At 46.9% G+C, this 23,158-nt stretch overlaps 1 protein-coding gene across 1 annotated transcript in view; it reads left to right on the top strand.

Annotated features, from left to right (window-relative positions):
* The window catches only part of LOC311223561 (ankyrin repeat and IBR domain-containing protein 1-like), a 211,281-nt gene that overhangs the window by 136,930 nt on the left and 51,193 nt on the right, over positions 1–23,158 (top strand). The window contains exon 9 of the mRNA XM_084308341.1: positions 753–913. Coding sequence (XP_084164467.1) covers positions 753–913 — 161 coding nt within the window. The remainder of the gene's footprint in view (positions 1–752; positions 914–23,158) is intronic.

Raw genomic sequence — 23,158 nt, 5'->3', positions numbered from 1 at the left:
TAATTAGCTGATCTCCACTGCATGCATCCACCATTCCCCCTCCGTTTTCCCCCTCCAGCAGGTCCAGGTGTCCTTGAGCAAGACACTTAACCCCTAACTGCCCCCAATGTGCAGGTTGGCACCTTGCATGGTCGCCTCCGCCGTCGATGTGTGAATGTGTGAGTGAATGGGTAAAATGTGAGGAACAAATTGTAAAGCGATTTGGATAAAAAAGATATATAAATGCACCATTTAAAAGAAATATTATGTGAACAGCCAAACAAAAAAAAAATAATAAATCAGAATTGAGCACGAAGGCTTGCAGTGTGAACGTGACCTCAGCTGCTCTGCCCCCTAGTGGTGTCCCACAGAGCTGCTCTTCCCTCCTAGTGGTGTCCCACAGAGCTGCTCTGCCCCCTAGTGGTGTCCCACAGACATCAGCTGCTCTGCCCCCTAGTGGTGTCCCACAGACATCAGCTGCTCTGCCCCCTAGTGGTGTCCCACAGGCATCAGCTGCTCTGCCCCCTAGTGGTGTTCCACAGACATCAGCTGCTCTGCCCCCTAGTGGTGTCCCACAGACATCAGCTGCTCTGCCCCCTAGTGGTGTCCCACAGACATCAGCTGCTCTGCTCCCTAGTGGTGTCCCACAGGCATCAGCTGCTCTGCCCCCTAGTGGTGTCCCACAGACATCAGCTGCTCTGCCCCCTAGTGGTGTCACACAGGCATCAACAGCTTGCAGTGTGAACGTAACCTCACTCTGCTTTTCTCGCCAGGCGTTTGTGGAGAACAACCCGGCCATCCGCTGGTGTCCGCGGGCGGGCTGCGAGAGGGCGGTGCGACTGAACACCCAGGGACCCGGCTCCTCCACCTCGCTCAGCTTCTCCCTGCTCAGGGCCCCCGCTGTGGACTGTGGCAAGGGCCACCTCTTCTGCTGGTCAGTAGCCGTCTCCACGGGGTGGGCTGGAGGGAAGGGCCACCTCTTCTGCTGGTCAGTAGCCGTCTCCACGGGGTGGGCTGGAGGCAAGGCCACCTCTTCTGCTGGTCAGTAGCCATCTCCACGGGGTGGGCTGGAGGGAAGGCCACCTCTTCTGCTGGTCAGTAGCGCTCTCCACGGGGTGGGCTGGAGGGAAGGCCACCTCTTCTGCTGGTCAGTAGCGCTCTCCACGGGGTGGGCTGGAGGGAAGGCCACCTCTTCTGCTGGTCACTAGCCATCTCCACGGGGTGGGCTGGAGGGAAGGCCACCTCTTCTCCTGGTCAGTAGCCCATGCAATAGCGCTCTCCACGGGGTGGCCTGGAGGACCTGACGTCATTAGAGGAGAATAAACTTAGTTATAATAAACGTTATTTATATAGCACATTTCATACAAAAAGACTAGCATAAAATGTGCACAAAATGTACAAAAAAGTGCAGACATAAAATAAGTATTAAAAAAATTGCAGCAAAACAGACAAAGTCAAGGTAATAATAATAATAATAATAATAATAATAATAATAATAATAATAATAATAATAATAATAATAATAATAATAATAACTTAGTTTTATATAGCGCCTTTCAAAAGACCCAAGGTCGCTTTACATAGGGGAAAAAAACAAACTAAATTAACAAACATAGTGGACAGACACAACATACAAAGTGGTAAATTAGGGGCCAAGTTGAAGAGGTGGGTTTTGACTTTTGAGGAGTTTTTTTTGAAGGAGTCCAGAGTTGCGGAGTTCTGCGGGGAGGGAGTTCCAGAGGGTGGGAGCTGCCACACTGAAAGCTCTGTCCCCGAAGGTCCGCAGTCTGGTTCGGGGGATGGAGAGCTGACCAGTGTCCGTGGATCGCAGGGACCGTGACTGAGTGTAGGGGTGGAGGAGGTCAGTGAGGTACTGAGGTGCCAGAGCGTGGAGGGATTTGTAGGTGAGCAGGAGGGTTTTGTAGGTGATGCGGGATTTGATGGGGAGCCAGTGGAGGTGGATGAGGGTGGGGGTGATGTGCTACCAGGGTTTGGTGTGGGTTAGAACCCTGGCAGCTGAGTTTTGAACATACTGGAGCCTGTCCAGGGTTTTGCTTGGAACCCCGGACAGGACCCCGTTGCAGTAGTCCAGGCGGGAGGTGACGAAGGCATGGATGAGGGTCTCAGCTGTGGAGTCTGAAAGTGATGGTCGAGGTCTGGAGATGTTTCTGAGGTGGAAGAAAGCAGATTTGGTGATGGAACTGATGTGGGCTTGGTAGGAAAGGGTGGAGTCCAGGATAACGCCCAGGCTGATAGGACAGGGTGGAGTCCAGGATAACGCCCAGGCTGATAGGACAGGGTGGAGTCCAGGATAACGCCCAGGTTGCGGACCTTTGGGGAAGGTAGGCACTAGGGGTGTAACGGTACACAGAAGCCACGGTTCAGTACGTACCTCGGTATTGGGGTCACGGTTCGGTACAAGTTCGGTACAACATAATTTTTTTTAAATAATAATAATTATTATCATCATTTTTTTTAATTTTTTTTATATTATATTTATGATAATTATTATAATTATAATTATTAAATAGAAATAATTTCTATAGGCTTGCTGTGGTAGTCAGTGATACTGGTGTCATTCTGTGTTCAGGCATCCACTTGCCTACTGCCCCTTTAACAATTTATCCTTGATACGTTTCAGTTTCACTTCTAGAGAGAATTTAACTTCACGACGAGACTGAATACTAGAGAACAGATGACATATTACAACAATGGCAGAGGATTATTTGGATTTAAACACAGTAGCAGACAGTTCAACTGGAGAGGAGCTCAGATGATCTGTCCGGAAAAGTATGTTTTAAAATTTTTATTTGATTGTGCCTGTGAGTCCGGCGGGGGAGAATGTTGATATGTTTGTTGGCGCGCGTGTGTGTGTCGGCGACGCGTGTGTGTGTCTTTCCATTGGTTTCATTTGGTTAACGTTATTGGGCGAACAAGAAAACGAAAGAAAACTGTAAAATTGTAATGACCCTGCAGCTGTTCCAATGTCCAATGTTTCTCTGTGCACTTTCGCCGCTCTGAAGTCTGACTCGGTGTGCCCGGCCACGCGCGCTGTTCTCGCACGGACCCCGCAGAATAAACATTCTAATGACCCAAAACAGATTTGGCAGATTTAGGCTCTTATTGTGTTATGCTTATTGTAACTGAGGGGTACAATTCCCTGACTGTATTGATAAGTATGGTATCATTAAACCACTACCGATTATGTACTTTAACTTCTGGCCACACAGTACATGATATAGATATGATGAACACTTTCCCACCTGATGAAACGAAGTCCACACAAATGTATAAATCGAATATTTTATATAGCAAAGGGTATATACAACGTTCACTTAATGACATTTATGATTTGAATGCACTTGTAAGGCAAATGAGTATTCGTAGGCAAATCAACATTAAATGTCCAATCTCTGGTTACGCAGGGAGCAAGTATACAACCTGGTTCTTTAGGGAACTATAGCGATGGTACTTAAATGATTATAGCTGGATACACTAAAGGGGGGTCCCGCTGGTTGTAAGTCAGTAGGGGGGGGGGGTTAGGAGAGCCGCTGGCGATATCCCATCTGGCTGACGATTTCTTGGGAGAATTCAGAGTGCTGAACACGGTGCCCACAGAACCTCGGTCCACAGATGAATACAGCTGGGCCCTCTTGTAGACGGTAGCTGCCGGTCCACAACGAAGAGACGTGAGGCGACCTCACCGACGATACTCAACTCTTCCTCTCCTTCCCTCCCTCAGATATCCACGTCTCTGAGCGGATCTCGGCCTGTCTGTCCGACATCTCCGCCTGGATGACGACCAACCACCTCAAACTGAACCTAAGCAAAACAGAATTGCTCCACCTGCCGGCCAAATCCTCCCCCCTGACCGACCTTTCCATCACAGTCGAGAATGCAGCTGTGACCGCGTCCCCGACCGCCAAGAACCTTGGTGTTGTCCTCGACGACCAGTTGAACTTCTCTGCTCACATCGCAGCGACAACCAGAACCTGCCGATTCCTCCTGAGCAACGTCAGAAGGATACGCCCCTTCCTGAAAAAAGAAGCCACCCAACTCCTCGTCCAATCAACAGTCATCTCCCGCCTCGACTACTGCAACGCACTGCTCGCTGGCCTCCCGGCCACTGCCACTAAGCCTCTTCAACTCATTCAGAACGCAGCGGCCCGCCTGATCTCAAACCTACCGAAGTCGGCCCATGTCACCCCACTTCTTAGGGACCGGCACTGGCTCCCCATTGCTGCACGAATCCGCTTCAAGGCCCTTGACCTAGCATACCGTGCGGCAAAGGGAACTGCTCCCGCCTACCTCCGGTCAATGGTCTCTAACTACACACCCTCAAGACCCCTACGCTCTGCATCTTCTGGCCGCCTCAGACCTACTCCTATCCAAGCTCCGGGAGGGTCATCAAAGAGAAGTCGCCTATTCTCAGTCCTTGCCCCACAATGGTGGAATGAACTACCCACCCCAGTTAGGACAGCCGAAACACGTCCAATCTTTTGCCGTCGACTAAAGACTCACTTCTTCAACCATTATCTGAATAAAAAAAAGAAAAAAAAAAAAAAATCTAACCCTAACTAACCATACTGTCATGCACTTGTCCTAATAAACTAACCTACACTGTAGCACTCAACACTTTGATGAACATTGTTACTCAGCTGATAGAGTTGTGCTCTTCCTGATGGCTTGTCGTACAGAACTTGTAAGTCGCTTTGGATAAAAGCGTCAGCTAAATGACTAAATGTAAATGTCTCACCTGGACTCCTCTCGGGGGGTAGTTCCAACACTCAGCAGTGTTGGCCGTTATCCATGGCATAATCAAAGCACCCAAAGCACGTAGATAATCCAAGCCGTGTAGGGCTCGCCGTCGTCCGGGTAAAGTAATCCAATGTACAGGTCCACTCGTCCTGGCCCAGAGCTCCTCGGATGCAAGCACCACACGTGGTCTGCCCAGCCTGGTTAAGACTCTAGATAACGCCAGGAACGATGGGGGTACTGCTCACTTTATAACTCTAACCGAACGATGCACCATACATAATAGACTATTATTAACTTAATAGAAATACGTCCCACTCGACGGTATAGTGCCAAACTATGACAATTCAACTATTAATCCACACGATGTCTCAATGCCTATTCTGAGGCCAAGTAGGCCATACTGCACCACACGTGCGTCGTGGGTGAGGCTTCACGTCTGTTACTAGGTTGGAGGGTAAAGGACTAATGGACTAAAAAGAAAGTTCTACTTTACTTGCGCCATATATATATGCGCTGTGAACAAATAGTACCATTCGTATTTCGCCAGACGTATTCCTACGCGGAACCAGGCTTGTAACGACATGTTCGTCGGCACGATTGAACTTGAACCAAGGGGCTTGGCTGCTGGCGCCAGATTCTTGTCCAATGGTAGAATGAAACTATTATGGGCTGTTAGTAGACTAAAGGGATATTCAGTGTATATGTACAAGGAATATACAGGGGATATCAAACGATATACAAATACTATTAAATATATATCCATAAACAAATATATATATTCGGTTTAATCTGATCCTTCACAACAGCCGCCCCCTAATTAGTCCCACCTAATTAGCTAAGCAGAGACAGATTAACCGCACTGTCTACCACTCAAGGTCCGCTGTAAGGGTCAGTCAACTCACAAAGTCATGGGGTCATGGTCGTCATCGATAGTGTCTGGGAGTCTGGGCAGTTCTATTAGCCTCGCCACGGGTCGTGTGTAAGTTCGCCCTTGGACGAGCACTTCAGCTGCTCGGACCTTGCCATCGGCACCGGTGATCACTTTGCTTACGCGGCCAGCCGGCCACATAGCTCTGGGTAGTGACTGGTCGATAATCATGACGACTGTTCCTTCTGTCAAATTGTCTCTCTCTTTTACCCACTTCTGGCGGGTCTGTAGAGACGGTAGGTAGTGGAGTAGAAAGCTGTTCCAAAACTTGTCAGCTAGTACTTGACTGTACCTCCACATTCTTCGGCCGTTCGCTTCTTCAGGCCTGTACATTGTCTGGGGTAGCGCGGGGTCCAGCCGCCCCATCAAGAGTGTGTTGGGGGTGACTGGGTCGACATCTGCTACATCACTGGAGACGTAGCCGAGGGGCTTGGAGTTCAATACTCCCTCGATCTCCGTGTGGACTGTCATTAGGACTTCTTCCGCCACAGTCTGGGCCCCAAGCACGGCGTACAGGGCTGTCTTTATTGAACGTACTTCTCGTTCCCAGGTTCCACCGAAGTGGGGTGCGTTCGGGGGATTAAACTGGAAGTCAATCTGGGATGGAGCGAGGTGGGTCTTAAGTTCTGGGCCCATAGCTTGGAAGCTCTCTCTCAGCTCTCTTTCTCCGCCTTTGAAGTTTGTCCCGTGATCAGACAACAATGTAGACGGTTTTCCTTTCCGTGATGTGAATCTTCGGAAGGCCATAAGGAATGAGTCTGTGCTCATGGTCGGAAGGAGTTCGATATGTATCGCTCTGGTGGTCATGCATTTGAATACAATACCCCACCGCTTCTCGGTTCCTCTTCCTTTCTTTATGTACAACGGGCCAAAACAGTCCATGCCTGTGGAGTGGAATGGCTTGTCGCCGAGTTGGAGGCGACAGGGAGGTAGGTCAGCCATCCAGGGTATGCTGGGCTGCGCGCGCCACTTTCGGCAGTCTAGACAGGTTCGCTGGAAGCGTCGCACTGCTTCTCTTCCTTGAAGTATCCAATAGCGACGTCTGATCTCCGCGAAGACTCTCTCTGCTCCTGCGTGGTGTACATCCTCGTCGTATTTCTTTATGATCAGCTCTGTGACCTTGTGTCGGCTGTTCAAGACTATCGGGTACTTAACGTCATCCGGTAGATCGGCGGCTCTCCGCAGACGACCACCCACTCTGATGAGATTATGGGCGTCGCTCTCGGGTGCCAGGTGGAGCAGTCTGCTGTCTGATGGGACGGGCTTTCCTCCCTGTAGACAGTCTAGCTCATCGGGGAACGAGTCTCTCTGGGCTCGCTGTAGTAGAAGAAGTTCTGCTTCTTCGTAGTCAGCTGCTGAAATGTCGGCAGTGGGCTGAATCTCTGGGTGGTGCCGCAGAAATGTCTTTAGCTGCGCACTCTGTAGGGTAATGCAGTCATCTATGTTGGGGTCTGTGGAGGCGACTGTGCTCAGTCCACAGAACATAGGTTTCTTGTTCTCAGCCTCCTCTTTACTCGCTTCCCGTGGGGTGGGCGTAGGCCACTCTTCTTCCGGGAGCTTGAGGAATTCTGGTCCGTCACTGTAGATGTTGCGACGGGTGAGGTCATCTAGGGACATTCCCCGGGTGATGACGTCAGCTGGGTTGTGTTTGGTGTCCACATACCGCCAGCTCGCTGCTTCTGTTAACTCTTGAATCTCGGTGACTCTGACTCCCACTAAGACCTTGTATCTGCATGAATCAGACTTGATCCATGTGAGTACTGTCGTGGAATCTGACCACAAGATTGTTCTGTGCACCGGAATGGTGAGTTCACGTTGGATTAACGTGGCTAGATGCGCTCCTGCTAGGGCTGCGCAGAGCTCTAGACGCGGGATAGATTGTTGCTTTCGTGGGGCTATTCTTGAGCGAGCCAGGATGAAAGCAGTGTGTATCTCTCCTCCCTTCTCTTGGGCACGCAAGTAGGCCACCGATCCATAGGCTACTTCGGAGGCGTCACTGAAGACGTGTAGATCCATCTTGCATGTCTCTGGCCTCACTGTGGGTGGGAAGTAGCTGCGGCGTATATTGACGCCTGGGAGTGAGCGGAGCTCCGTCTCCCACTCTCTCCATGTGGAGGCAAGGTGTGCGGGTATTGGGTCGTCCCAGCCCTGGTCCTTGTCCCATAGTGCTCGTACAATCATCTTTGCCCTGGTGGTGTAAGGTAGAATACATCCCAACGGGTCATATTGTCTGGCGAGTGTTCTGTACACACTCCGTCTGGTGGTCGGTATCGCCGTCGACCTTCCCTGCTCCGTGGTCAGGGGTTTGTGTCTATAGTGGAGCGAGTCTGTTTTGAAGCGCCAGACTAGTCCTAGTGTCATTTCTTGGGCTTCTCCTGGGATTGTCGCCATCCAGGTCTCGCTGCTGGCAGCCTTGTCCGCGGGGGAGAGGCTGCGCAATACGTGCGGGTCACTGCTGGCCCACTGCCTGAGATCAAAGCCGCCTTTGATCAGGGAGGCACGTAGCTTGATTAGGAGAGCCTCGGCTTCTTCTTGAGTCGAAACGCTTTGTAAACAGTTGTCCACGTAGAAACTGTTCTTCACACTGTGTCGGACCTCTTCATCTGCTGCTGGGTCCTCTGCGACGTGTTTCTGTAGTGCAAATGTAGCACAGCACGGGCTGCATGTGGTTCCGAAGGGGAGGACTTCCCAATGGTAGATAGCTGGGTGCTCATCTCCGATCCTCTCTCTCCATAGGAACCGCAGCAGGGGCTTGTCCTCCTCCACTAGTCTCACCTGCAGGAACATCCCTTTGATATCCCCGCTGATAGCCACCTTGTCCTGGCGGAAGCGCAGTAGCACGCCTAGTAGAGAGGGGCCGAGTGTGGGGCCGGGCAAGAGCTCTTTATTCAGATTTTGGGATCCGATCTGGTAGCTGCAGTTAAACACAATGCGATCCTTGCCGTTGTGGTGGACCTTGTGGTGCGGCACGTACCATGATTCGGTCGTCTGATCGGCCTCTTTAATGTCAATCTTTGTCACGTGTCCCGCTGTGATTAGCTTCTCAATCTCAGCGCGGTACACACTCTCTTGAGCGGGGTCTTTGGCTAGGCGCCGCTCTGTGTTCAATAGATACCGCTCCGTGGCGTCTTTCTTTGCGTGAAAGGTGGGCATTCCCTCTCGCCTCAGGAGTGGAGTTGCGTATCTCATCACTCCGCCGACTGTGACTCTCTTTGTCCCTTGCTCGAGGAGGTTGATGGCGTAAATGTCTTCTTTAGAACGAATGTCTTTCTTTTCGTTCTTAAAGGGCATTGTCTCTAGTGTCCATAGCCTCTCGACATGCTGCAGGAGAGTGGTGTCTTCTTCTGTCGCTCTGGAGTGGAGGCAGCTAGTGGCTGCTGTTCGGTTGAGAGATTTAGCGAGGGGGCCTTGTAGTGTCCACCCTAGGCGGGTCTCGACTGCTGCAGGACAGCCTCGGGGTCCTGTATGGACCCGGTCAATCGGGACGATGAGGTCTGCATGGTCGGAGCCTATCAGCAGGGTCGGGGTGGCGCCGTCTATGAGCGGGATAGGTAGTTGACGCAGGTGCACATATTTATCCATCAGCTTGGCGATGGGGTAGGTGTACTGCGATAGTCCTATTTCTTGGCTGGTGAAAGCATTTGTAATCCTATACCGTCGCTCTGGCTGCCCGCTTGCTGCGATAGTGAAGGAGACATTCTCGCCCTTTATCGTCTTTAAATCTCTTCTTATTGTCCGAATCGTCATTTGGTTCTCGCTCCCCCGCAGTCCCAGCTGGGCCGCAGCGGACGCGAGCAGAAGGGTCTTCTCTGACCCGTCATCAAGGACGGCGTAAGTGTCCATGACTTTATCTTGGTAGCTCAATGTTACACGGACTACCTTTAAGAGCACTTGGGCGCCGCTGCTGCTGGCGGGGTCAATGTACATGACACTTGCCTTGGTGCTGCTCGATGGTGCAGGTGCAGGCCTTCTTCTGTTACTGTCGTGTAGTACATCTAGATGGGCTCCGTCACACCGACTGCACCTCTTCTTTAGGCGGCATTCGGCTGCCATGTGACTGCGCGCACATCGGTAACAGCGCCTGTTGGACTTTATCCATTGACTCACTTCTTCTGCATTCATCTTTGTGAACAGGTCACATTGTGACAGCCAGTGTTCCTTCTCGCAGTAGGGGCACACCATCTTCCACTTCTCTTTTCTCGAGGGGGTACTGTGGTTCTTACTGCTCGGTACTGATTCTGATTGGTGCATGACAGTCACCGATCTTCTTCCATCGTTTATTCTCCTGGGTCCCTCTCTGGAGCTTGGTGTGCTCCGCACGAATGTATCCAGTCGTAGGCTGCTGACTTCTCTCGCCAGGAAGTCGGCTAGATCGAGGAGGGATGGTTCGGGACCGTTAGGATCACGGTGGTCTCTCTGCCGCCTGAAGCGCTCTTGTCTGGCGGGTGGCAGCTTCTCTAAAATCCTCTCGACGTTAGAGTTGGCGTATGGCTCGTGCATACCCTTTTCCCGTTGCGCTCCCAGCATCCCTACCAGGGACTGCACTTTTATAGACAGGTCGTCTAATGAGCGATTGTCTGTTGCTGGGGGTAGGCGGTCAATATGCCTTATCTCTTGGATTACGTAATCCCATATACGTCCATATCTCTGGTCCAGCGCTGCTAGAGCCGCGGTGTATGGGGTCGTAGAGGTGGCATAGGCTAGCGCTATATTGTGCGCTTGCGGTACTTTCAGGTGCTTCAGTAGTATTGCATACTTGTGGCGTTCATCAGCGACATCCACCATCATTGTCTCTAAGCACATCCGGAGCTCCGTGTACTGTGCTCGATTCTTATAGGTGAAGTCTGGAAACGTCGGCGTGGCAATGTATGACGCCGTGGATGGCTGATACATCGGCGAGCGTTGGGGGAGAGACCTCCTAGGCGAGTCTCCTCTTGCGCCTCTCTGTGGGCTGGTACCGGCAGGGTACCATGGCCCGCTGGTCCAGGTGCTATTCCTCGGGGCTGGTCGTGCGTCGTGCTCACCCGTGAATAGAGTCGGGGGTCTGTAGCGCAGCGCCGCGGGGGTATAGCCTGGGCTGTACTGGACCTCCTGGTCCGGTGGAGTACTGTGCTGTCGTCGGGCTTGGTTCTCCTCCTCTCCCTCTTCTTCTTCTATCAGGTCCTCTAGATCCTGTAGTCGTTTATTTAGCTTCTCCGCAGTGTATGCCGCTCCTTCCTTGTAGCTGGGTCTCGCTTGGACCGGTCTGGGAAGGGGGTCTGCGGGGGGTATAGGCTTGGTCTGTTGGTCAAGTTCAGGGTCGCTTGCTCGGTTAGGAGACGCTGCCCTTGACTGTTGTCTCGACGAGTTCCTTGAACCCCTGGCGGAGGGAGAGGGTGTTGCCTTGAGGATCAGCTGCTCCATTAGCTGCGCTTGTAACTTGTCGCGCTCGGCTTGTAGTCTGTCGCGCTCGGTTTCGCGCTGGATGAGAGCGAGGTCGCGCTGGTTGAGAGCGAGGTCGCGCTCTGCCTCTCTTTGGGCACCGTCAGCGGCGCGCTGGGTGTCTGCTCGGTCTCTTGCCATATTCTCTTCCGTCTGAAGGCGTCTCATCTCCAGGCGTATGCGCTCTTCTTCGCTCCGTTGCTGTGTCTGGAGTCGATCGCGTTCACCCTGAAGTCGATCGCGTTCACCCTGAAGTCGATCGCGTTCGGTAGAGGCTGTCAGGCTGACGAGGAACGCCTGTGATAGCATCCTCTCCGCTTCGCTGGGGGAAGACGGTTGTATAGGTGAGCCGCTCCTGGCTGTACTCGTTGGGGAGTCCTGGAGCTCTATTTCCTCGGCGCTCTCCTCCTCTTCTTCCGTGCAGAGTTCTCTCTCTGTAGGGTTGTCTTCCTCCCGGGGCTGGTCGGGGACTACTTCTTCGGTATTGGCGGGGGGTAAAGGCATGTCAGCTCCCTCCTGGTCCCCACCGTGAGCTTGGTCAGTTACATTAGAACCCACTAGGGCCTCTGTGGTCGGGGTAACCTGGTCGTTAAGGGCAGACATAATTTTACTTTCTACTTTTACCGCGTTTACCGTTTGTCGAAGGCTAGGTAGTTGACTGACAGCGTAATCCTCTAAGTACTGAGGTGTCTGTCGTCTGCGCCGCGGGCGTTCTACGTTAGGAGGACCGTTTCGTGGAGTGTTCATCATAGGCCATTTCAATATTAATAACACTATATTAATATTACACTAGTTACCCTCCGGCTCGAAGGACCAATTGTAACTGAGGGGTACAATTCCCTGACTGTATTGATAAGTATGGTATCATTAAACCACTACCGATTATGTACTTTAACTTCTGGCCACACAGTACATGATATAGATATGATGAACACTTTCCCACCTGATGAAACGAAGTCCACACAAATGTATAAATCGAATATTTTATATAGCAAAGGGTATATACAACGTTCACTTAATGACATTTATGATTTGAATGCACTTGTAAGGCAAATGAGTATTCGTAGGCAAATCAACATTGAATGTCCAATCTCTGGTTACGCAGGGAGCAAGTATACAACCTGGTTCTTTAGGGAACTATAGCGATGGTACTTAAATGATTATAGCTGGATACACTAAAGGGGGGTCCCGCTGGTTGTAAGTCAGTAGGGGGGGGGGGTTAGGAGAGCCGCTGGCGATATCCCATCTGGCCGACGATTTCTTGGGAGAATTCAGAGTGCTGAACACGGTGCCCACAGAACCTCGGTCCACAGATGAATACAGCTGGGCCCTCTTGTAGACGGTAGCTGCCGGTCCACAACGAAGAGACGTGAGGCGACCTCACTCGGGGTAGAGCGCCGTCTCACCTGGACTCCTCTCGGGGGGGTAGTTCCAACACTCAGCAGTGTTGGCCGTTATCCATGGCATAATCAAAGCACCCAAAGCACGTAGATAATCCAAGCCGTGTAGGGATCGCCGTAGTCCGGGTAAAGTAATCCAATGTACAGGTCCACTCGTCCTGGCCCAGAGCTCCTCGGATGCAAGCACCACACGTGGTCTGCCCAGCCTGGTTAAGACTCTAGATAACGCCAGGAACGATGGGGGTACTGCTCACTTTATAACTCTAACCGAACGATGCACCATACATAATAGACTATTATTAACTTAATAGAAATACGTCCCACTCGACGGTATAGTGCCAAACTATGACAATTCAACTATTAATCCACACGATGTCTCAATGCCTATTCTGAGGCCAAGTAGGCCATACTGCACCACACGTGCGTTGTGGGTGAGGCTTCACGTCTGTTACTAGGTTGGAGGGTAAAGGACTAATGGACTAAAAAGAAAGTTCTACTTTACTTGCGCCATATATATATGCGCTGTGAACAAATAGTACCATTCGTATTTCGCCAGACGTATTCCTACGCGGAACCGGGCTTGTAACGACATGTTCGTCGGCACGATTGAACTTGAACCAAGGGGCTTGGCTGCTGGCGCCAGATTCTTGTCCAATGGTAGAATGAAACTATTATGGGCTGTTAGTAGACTAAAGGGATATTCAGTGTATATGTACAAGGAATATACAGGGGATATCAAACAATATACAAATACTATTAAATATATATCCATAAACAAATATATATATTCGGTTTAATCTGATCCTTCACAACACTTATAGACAGAGGGTGGTCTGCTTTCAGACTGCTAATCAGAATCAGAATCAGAAATGTCTTTATTGCCAAGTAAGCTTGCACATACAACGAATTTGTCTTGGTCTTTTCGTGCATCAACATTAACAGACAATTAAAGTAGAATAAAAAAGAAATGGCGGTTAGGTGGTCGAGCGGAGATTGCGTTCGTCACCAGCCCCGGAGCTGTGAGCTTGATTCGCCTGTTCGCGGGGTTGTCACCAGCTTGGCTGGCCGTCTGCACTGATACAATTGGCTGTATCAGAGGGTGGGAGAAGCTGGCGGGGTGGGTCCGGGTCGTTGTAAACAGCGACTCCTACAGTTCGGTCGGGGCGCCTGCTAAGCGCGGATTGGACGTGAGGGGGATAGTGTGGTCCTCCCACACGCTACGCCCTCTCAATGAGAATCCGCGCTGCCAGGTGAAAAGAAGCGGTGATTGGCTGGACGTGTGTCGGAGGAAGCACGTGGTAGCCTCCACTCTCCCAAATGATCTGACTGTGGGGGGTAAAGCGCAGCGACCAGGAAGGGACTGGGAATTGGCATACGACTAACATTGGGATGGGAGAAAATCGGAGGAAAATGGAGGGGGAAAAAAGACCAATAAAAAAAAAAAAAAAAAAAAAAAAAAAAAAAAATGTACAGTATATATAAACTAAATTAGAAATACAATAGAATAGAATATAGGACAGGGCTGTACAATATCTACTAGCCTGTAGTGTTTTATCAAGCATTTATATATTATAGACAGGCACGACAGTGGCTCAGGAGGTAGAGCAGTCGTCTGGTAATCAGAAGGTTCCCACTTGTGGAAGTGTCCTTGAGCAAGACACTTAACCCCTAACTGCTCCCGATGAGCAGGTTGGCACCTTGCATGGTTACCTCTGCCGTCGGTGTGTGAATGTGCGAGTGAATGGGTGAATGTGAAGAACAAAACTGTAAAGTGCTTTGGATAAAAGCGCTATATAAATGCACCATTTACCATTTAGACTTGACAGGGCTTCATATGAGACTTCCAGAGAATAATCTGGGGGCCCTTGTATATCATTCTGGTCAGTACTCAATTTAATTTCCCTTTCCTTATTACATGGAATGGAGTCGATATGTTTTTTTTTCTCCTGATGTTTGACATAAATCACTACCAACCAGCAATCGAGCTCCGGTTCAAGTTCTATTTCATCTGAAGGATGTAAGTTACTGAAGTCTCAGAAAAGCAGAACTAACTTCCCACCACAGTTAGGAGCCGAAACCCTTCTTTATGGAACTTCCCACCACAGTTAGGAGCCGAAACCCTTCTTTATGGAACTTCCCACCACAGTTAGGAGCCGAAACCGACTGAAAACACATCTTCAATCAATATCTGAAATGAAAAAAAAAGAAAACGAACCTTACTGTCATGCACTCTTCCTAATATACTAACATACACTCTACACTTTGATGAACATTGTTACTCAGCTGATATAGTTGTACCCTTCCTGCTGACTTGTCGTACAAAACTTGTAAGTCACTTTGGATAAAAGCGTTCAGCTAAATGACAAAATGTAAAACGTAAAAGCCTGATGAAAGGGAATATGTCCTACTTGTTTCAGCACCTTGTTGAGCTCTACACTCCCCAGGAGACGTTTCATGACGTTTCACCACGCTGCCTTTTCCTTCTCTTCATGGAGACTAATGCTACTGACCGGCAAGTCAGCCTCGGCCCGGGTTACCCTAACCCTAACCCTGCCCGGGTTACCCTAACCCTAACCCTGCCCGGGTTACCCTAACCCTAACCCTGCCCGGGTTCAACTCATGCTGCCTTCAGAGGACATTAGATAAATAGAGCCTTCAGAGGACATTAGATAAATATAGCCTACAGAGGACATTAGATAAATAGAGCCTTCAGAGGACATTAGATAAATAGAGCCTTCAGAGGACATTGGATAAATAGAGCCTTCAGAGGACATTAGATAAATAGAGCCTTCAGAGGGACATTAGATAAATAGAGCCTACAGAGGACATTAGATAAATAGAGCCTCCAGAGGACATTAGATAAATAGAGCCTTCAGAGGACATTAGATAAATAGAGCCTTCAGAGGACATTAGATAAATAGAGCCTTCAGGGGACATTAGATAAATGGAGCCTTCAGAGGACATTAGATAAATAGAGCCTACAGAGGACATTAGATAAATAGAGCCTACAGAGGACATTAGATAAATAGAGCCTTCAGAGGACATTAGATAAATAAAGCCTTCAGAGGCCATTAGATAAAGAGCCTTCAGAGGACATTAGATAAATAGAGCCTTCAGAGGACATTAGATAAATAGAGCCTCCAGAGGACATTAGATAAATAGAGCCTTCAGAGGACATTAGATAAATAGAGCCTTCAGAGGACATTAGATAAATAGAGCCTTCAGAGGACATTAGATAAATAGAGCCTCCAGAGGACATTAGATAAATAGAGCCTTCAGAGGACATTAGATAAATAGAGCCTTCAGAGGACATTAGATAAATAGAGCCTTCAGAGGACATTAGATAAATAGAGCCTTCAGAGGCCATTAGATAAATAGAGCCTACAGAGGACATTAGATAAATAGAGCCTTCAGAGGACATTAGATAAATAGAGCCTCCAGAGGACATTAGATAAATAGAGCCTTCAGAGGACATTAGATAAATAGAGCCTTCAGAGGACATTAGATAAATAGAGCCTTCAGAGGACATTAGATAAATAGAGCCTTCAGAGGACATTAGATAAATAGAGCATTCAGAGGACATTAGATAAATAGAGCCTTCAGAGGCCATTAGATAAATAGAGCCTACAGAGGACATTAGATAAATAGAGCCTTCAGAGGACATTAGATAAATAGAGCCTCCAGAGGACATTAGATAAATAGAGCCTTCAGAGGACATTAGATAAATAGAGCCTTCAGAGGACATTAGATAAATAGAGCCTTCAGAGGACATTAGATAAATAGAGCCTTCAGAGGCCATTAGATAAATAGAGCCTACAGAGGACATTAGATAAATAGAGCCTTCAGAGGCCATTAGATAAATAGAGCCTTCAGAGGACATTAGATAAATAGAGCCTTCAGAGGACATTAGATAAATAGAGCCTACAGAGGACATTAGATAAATAGAGCCTCCAGAGGACATTAGATAAATAGAGCCTTCAGAGGACATTAGATAAATAGAGCCTACAGAGGACATTAGATAAATAGAGCCTCCAGAGGACATTCGATAAATAGAGCCTTCAGAGGACATTGGATAAATAGAGCCTTCAGAGGACATTAGATAAATTGAGCCTTCATAGGACATTAGATAAATAGAGCCTTCAGAGGACATTAGATAAATAGAGCCTTCATATGACATTAGATAAATAGAGCCTACAGAGGACATTAGATAAATAGAGCATTCAGAGGACATTAGATAAATAGAGCCTACAGAGGACATTAGATAAATTGAGCCTTCATAGGACATTAGATAAATAGAGCCTCCAGAGGACATTAGATAAATAGAGCCTTCATATGACATTAGATAAATAGAGCCTACAGAGGACATTAGATAAATTGAGCCTTCATAGGACATTAGATAAATAGAGCCTTCAGAGGACATTAGATAAATAGAGCCTTCATATGACATTAGATAAATAGAGCCTACAGAGGACATTAGATAAATAGAGCCTTCAGAGGACATTAGATAAATAGAGCCTACAGAGGACATTAGATAAATATAGCCTACAGAGGACATTAGATAAATAGAGCCTTCAGAGGACATTAGATAAATAGAGCCTACAGAGGACATTAGATAAATAGAGCCTACAGAGTACATTAGATAAATAGAGCCTTCAGATGACATTAGATAAATAGAGCCTACAGAGGACATTAGATAAATAGAGCCTTCAGAGGACATTAGATAAATAGAGCCTACAGAGTACATTAGATAAATAGAGCCTTCAGAGGACATTAGATAAATAGAGCCTTCAGAGGACATTAGATAAATAGAGCCTTCAGAGGACATTAGATAAATAGAGCCTTCAGAGGACATTAGATAAATAGAGCCTACAGAGGACATTAGATCAATAGAGCCTTCAGAGGACATTAGATAAATAGAGCATTCAGAGGACATTAGATAAATAGAGCCTACAGAGGACATTAGATAAATAGAGCCTACAGAGGACATTAGATAAATAGAGCCTTCAGAGGACATTAGATAAATAGAGCCTTCAGAGGACATTAGATAAATAGAGCCTACAGAGGACATTAGATAAATAGAGCCTTCAGAGGACATTAGATAAATAGAGCCTTCAGAGGACATTAGATAAATAGAGCCTTCAGAGGACATTAGATAAATAGAGCATTCAGAGGACATTAGATAAATAGAGCCTACAGAGGACATTAGATAAATAGAGCCTTCAGAGGACATTAGATAAATAGAGCCTTCAGAGGACATTAGATAAATAGAGCCTCCAGAGGACATTCGATAAATAGAGCCTTCATAGGACATTAGATAAATAGAGCCTACAGAGGACATTAGATAAATAGAGCCTTCAGAGGACATTAGATAAATAGAGCCTTCAGAGGACATTAGATAAATAGAGCATTCAGAGGACATAAGATAAATAGAGCCTACAGAGGTCTTCAGTTCCCAGTACTACCCAGCCAACTCCACAGAGAGGTCTATGGCATGGAATGGACTTCACTGCTATTGTGTCTGATCTTTTGACACAGTGCAATAATTCAGCTTCAGTTAAGGCTTAACTTCAAGTTTTTTTAGAGGATTTAGGAACGACGGAAATAGATTTGTATTATTGGTGCGTGTCTGTGCAGCTGACCTCCACAGGGGGCATATTGGATGGACCTGACTGCATGGCTCTTCTGATCTTTGGAATACTGCAGACAGCAATTGATTTCAACAACGGCATGTGCTATAAAGATGTCTGTGGCATCAACCTCCAAACAGAGGGCAACACGAGGTCTATTGTTTCTGTCTGATTGTTTTCCCCTGACAGCTACTGGGTCTCTGCAGGGTATTGAAAAGACTTCAAAAGTATTACATTCATAATTCTCAATTTAACCTCTTAACTCATTGACTACCACGCTGTTTTCCCATCTACTCCCTGGCTGCAGTTTTTTTGGACCATTTTCACGATTTTTGCGGAGCTATTGTATTATGTAAGGGATAATTGTCACAAAATAATTGACCGACAGAGTTTAAAATACCGAGCCGCCTCGGCGAGGTGTTTTAAACGTCAGTGAAGGTCAATTATTTTGCGACAATGATCGAGTATAGCTATACATTATCCCGCTTATTACATGGCTAACTTACTAACAATATACCTAATTCATTTTACATCGACTCGCAACACTGGTTCTGGCTCCGCTCGTCGCTCCGCCCCCTGTCATCGCCGGCACCTTCCCCGGCAGCAGAACACCGGCAGTGTCTGATTGCGCTGATGTCAGTGGGCTTGATTGCGAACAGCTGCGCACAGCGGCCATTATTGTCCCACAGCGGTCATTATTGTCTGATAACTGACCTCTGACGCGCGCTATTGACCAATCACAAGCAAGCATTTCGGCGAATGTGAAAACGCCATGTAATAATCTCTATTATAGCACTATGTATCCTCCAACATGTAAAAAATAGATCATTTCTACATACCCTTGTTCGTGCACAATCCCAAGCTAAACATTGCCCCGTTTCAAAATAATCCAGGCTGGTTTTCTAGATTGTGAGATAAAGTGTGTTTTGTGCAGCGTATGTGCAAATCTCGCGGCTGCTCGCCTGAAACCTATATTTATCTCACAATCTAGAAAACCAGCCTGGATTATTTTTAAACGGGGCAATGTTTATCTTGGGATTGTAAATGAACTATGTATGTAGAAACACATTTTTTGTACATGTTGAACTAGAAATAGTGTCTGTCAAATGAGCCATACTATTGTCTCCATAGCTATAATATAGAACAGTGGTTCTCAAACTGTGGTACGCGTACCACTGGTGGTACTTGGTGGTACTGCTGGTGGTACTTGAAAAAATTTATTTAAAAAAAATAATATATATATTATATATATATATATTTTTTTGTGTGCAGTCAGGCCACTGAACTTAGAAGCAGGCCAGGCCAGTATTTCTAGTTGTGGCGGCGCGATAGTTAGATAACCTAAGTGGGCAACAACCAGGAGATCACTGTGACAGAGTAACACAGTCTAAACAGTCATAAATATTTTATTCAACTTCAGCCCTGATCATAACCATTTTTATTTTTAGATTTTTTTGTAATGTCAGATCAAAAATGAAATACTCCCACTTTTCTGAAGAGTTGTTGTTAAATCTGACATTACAAAAAACCCATCAAAATCTGTGTTGTTGCTAATCATTGACACATGCCTAGCCTGTAATAATCCCCCCCAGAAATGTTTTCTTTGCATTTGATATATTGAAAATATTTTACTTTTTGTGTTTTTTTAACAATAATTTATGATGATTATGTATGATGCCATCACACAAACTGGCATTTAACACATTCGGGGCCATTGGGATCCGTCTAATCTCACTCTATACGGCCAGCATATCAAAACAAACTTTCATTGTGCGTGAGGCTGTTTGTAGAGCTAAATCTATACTTTATATTATTGCTATCTGTCTATTCTCATTGTCAATTGACACTATAAACCGTCCCTTCCATATGCCTTAAATAAAAAAAAATGTCATCAATACGTTCCCATTTTATAGCGTCGTGAATATGAACGTTATAGCAGAATGTTCTGGGGTATTTCCTGGAACGCGAGATAAAGGGTGCTAAGCTAATAACGTAAAATCGAATGGCGTTTCGGCTATAGAGAAGCTAGAGCTAAAACTCAAAATGCATATTGTCTGTATCATGGTCCACCATGAATGCATGAAACGGGGGGGGGGGGGGGGGGGGGGGCGGGCGGGGGACGTCATTTCTTATGATTGATTACCAATAACGGCATTAGCCTCAGTAGCCTTATTCGCTGATCGGCTGGTTGAGTATGATAACAAGACCTGATCAGCATGTAATTTACGTGAAAAAGCTCTTACCTGTGGCCGGTTGGATCCCAAAAAGGATTTCCCAGTTATCGATCGCCATCTGGTAGACCCATATGTCGATTGGCTGATGATATATTCCTTTACTGCATACTGAATTCAGCATCCCAAAAACTATTCCAGGCCATCGGCTACACGCATAGCTTTAGGCTAACAGAAAATTCCATTCATACTAAAAAAAAAACAACAACACCGGTCTGTAACAGGGAACACTGCATTATCGAGACAGCGCCCCTACGAGGATCTGGCCGGTAATGCACTTTTCCGAATTCCAAGAGTAGGGTAAATCTGCAGTGCCGCAAGGTGACATTGAGTAGGATATTACAATGGAATAAAAGCCAAAACAACCTTACCACGTATATATACGTGGTTGGCCCCGAATAATAACAATAATTTGTGATGCCCATCACAAACACTGGAATTTAAAGGGTAAAAATTCAAAGATTCCTGCACCAGAATGCAGGAAATTAAGTCTTTGTAACAAAATAATTCCTGGTGGGGGACCCCCACTTATAAAGTGGCCTGACTGGGGCTATATTTCACACTATATTTCCCAGCCTGAATTATTTCCCCAGTCCGGCCCTGCTTATGTGAGTTGTCAATGGACAACAACATGCTGTGTGTGTGTGTGTGTGTGTGTGTGTGTGTGTGTGTGTGTGTGTGTGTGTGTGTGTGTGTGTGTGTGTGTGTGTGTGTGTGTGTGTGTGTGTGTGTGTGTGTGTGTGTGTGTGTGTGTGTGTGTGTGTGTGTGTGTGTGTGTGTGTGTGTGTGTGTGTGTGAGAGAGAGAATTAAGTACATTTGCTGAAATACAGTTCTTAATTTTCTCACTTGCTATGTGAGAATGTTAGTTATTATGTTCTCAATGCCCCTTGCATTGTATGAGTTGTGTGGAAGAGTTTGCTAGTTCTAGTGCTACCCCTTTGTACATTGTGGCTGTGTCTGACAAAAGTTAACAATAAATAATGCTATTAGGAATACATTTGCCTCCAGCGCAGGGGTGTACAGTGCGACATATATATTGCACGTGCTACAGCAACAGCTGTCTGTGCGATGGATGGATTTACTTCAGTAGCACTGGTGCGATAGGGATTCGGTTCATATAGATACTCTTATTTTGAAAATCCTGTAGCGGGTCTCATTTCTGCCCACGCGCAGCTCCAGCTAGGCTCCGAAAGCTAGCAACGTTCAGGTGCATATGATACTCTTATTTTGAAAAAACTCTTGTGACAACTCGACGAGTCGTATCCGCCCTATCCGTGCTTGTGCTTCTGCATCTGCAAGCAGAGCAGCGCGTTGGTCGGTTGGTGCGCAGTTGCTGCGTTAACACAGCAGTGCGCCTACACGTCCCGAAATAAGTCCGTGGTGTTTTTTTTTTCTCGCAACGGGTCAAATGCATCTACATGCTTTGCACCGTCGCCATTCCTTTATGCGCACATCGCCCGAAATTAACGTTTATGTACCATTACAATCACTACAACGTTAGCAAGCTAACAAGCTAATCCTGATCAGAGGCGCAGAGCCAGCAGACACAGTGTGGAAAGGGAAATGGGGGGCACTCTCTCCCCTTCCCTGTGTGTGTGTGCGTGCGTGCGTTTGGAAAGACGATGAAGTCACTAGTCAGGACTCAGGACAGGAGTATATTATAGTAAACTGAGGATGGACAGATAATGATGATATTCAAATATAAACAAGTTTCGAGAGGAGTGGAAGTTTGAAGACAGACTAGACTACAATATGATGCGGGGGTGGTGAGTTGAAACAGTGTGTGTGAATGAATGAATGAAAACTTTATTTAACAGATTGCAGAATGGGTACAGTACAGTACGGCTCAATACACACAATTGTTAAGGGGATGCAGACCAGAGAAAGACGTTTGTCTTGTTTACATCAGGGTCCCCCATTGTGTGTGTGTGTGTGTGTGTGTCCCAACCGACCCCACTTCTATGTTTCAATAAATTATTTGCATTTAAAACTATTAACGCTGACTCATTCCTTCAGTCCACTCAAAATTATGCTAATATTCCTTATGTTGTTTATGATATTAATTGAAAATAGCATATGAGAGTATCATAGTAATAATAACACATGGCGATATACTAAATGACAGCCAAACATGGCACTGCAACTAAATAACACAAATACAATAGGCACATTTGTGACTGTTACAAATATAACACGTTTTATACTTGTGCTACAAGATTTTGGCCTGTGCTACAAAACTATCAACCTCTGTAGCACCAGTGCTATGTGCAAAAAAAGTTAACGTATAGCCCTGCTCCAGCGTGAACCGTGCATAGCTGAATAGACTGTATTTTAACGTCGGTCATATGGAGAGCCAGCTACGTTCTCAGGTGGTACTTGGTGTAAAAAGTTTGAGAACCACTGATATAGAATATACAATAGCTCCGCAAAGATCGTGAAATATCGTGAAAATGGTAAAAAAAAAAAACTGGCGCCCGGCAGTACAGATGGGGAAAGAGCGTGGCGCTCAATGTGTTAAGAGGTTAAAGTTACTAAAAAACTCAACCAGAGATAACATTTTAAAGGGTTGAATCACAAAGGTATTCAATCTCTTTCTATTGTGATCTCGTTCCTTTTGAATTCTCTCACCAGCATCATTCACTGTTTCACGTTCCGCTCTCGTCGACCTCAGTACTTTCTCATATTATACCAAGAGTGGAAAGCTTCCCAGAAGCCCCAGAAATGGAATGAACTGGAACATAATGTTCTGCCCAGTGCCCTGGGGAGCCAGAGGTCACGGGGTCAGAGGTCACGGGGGTCAGTAGATTGGCCTT

This window comes from Notolepis coatsorum (assembly GCF_963971535.1).
Source record: "Notolepis coatsorum genome assembly, chromosome: 2".
Taxonomy (NCBI): Eukaryota; Metazoa; Chordata; class Actinopteri; order Aulopiformes; family Paralepididae; genus Notolepis; species Notolepis coatsorum.
Note: the sequence above shows the minus strand (reverse complement) of the source record. Positions and strands in the feature narration are given on the sequence as shown.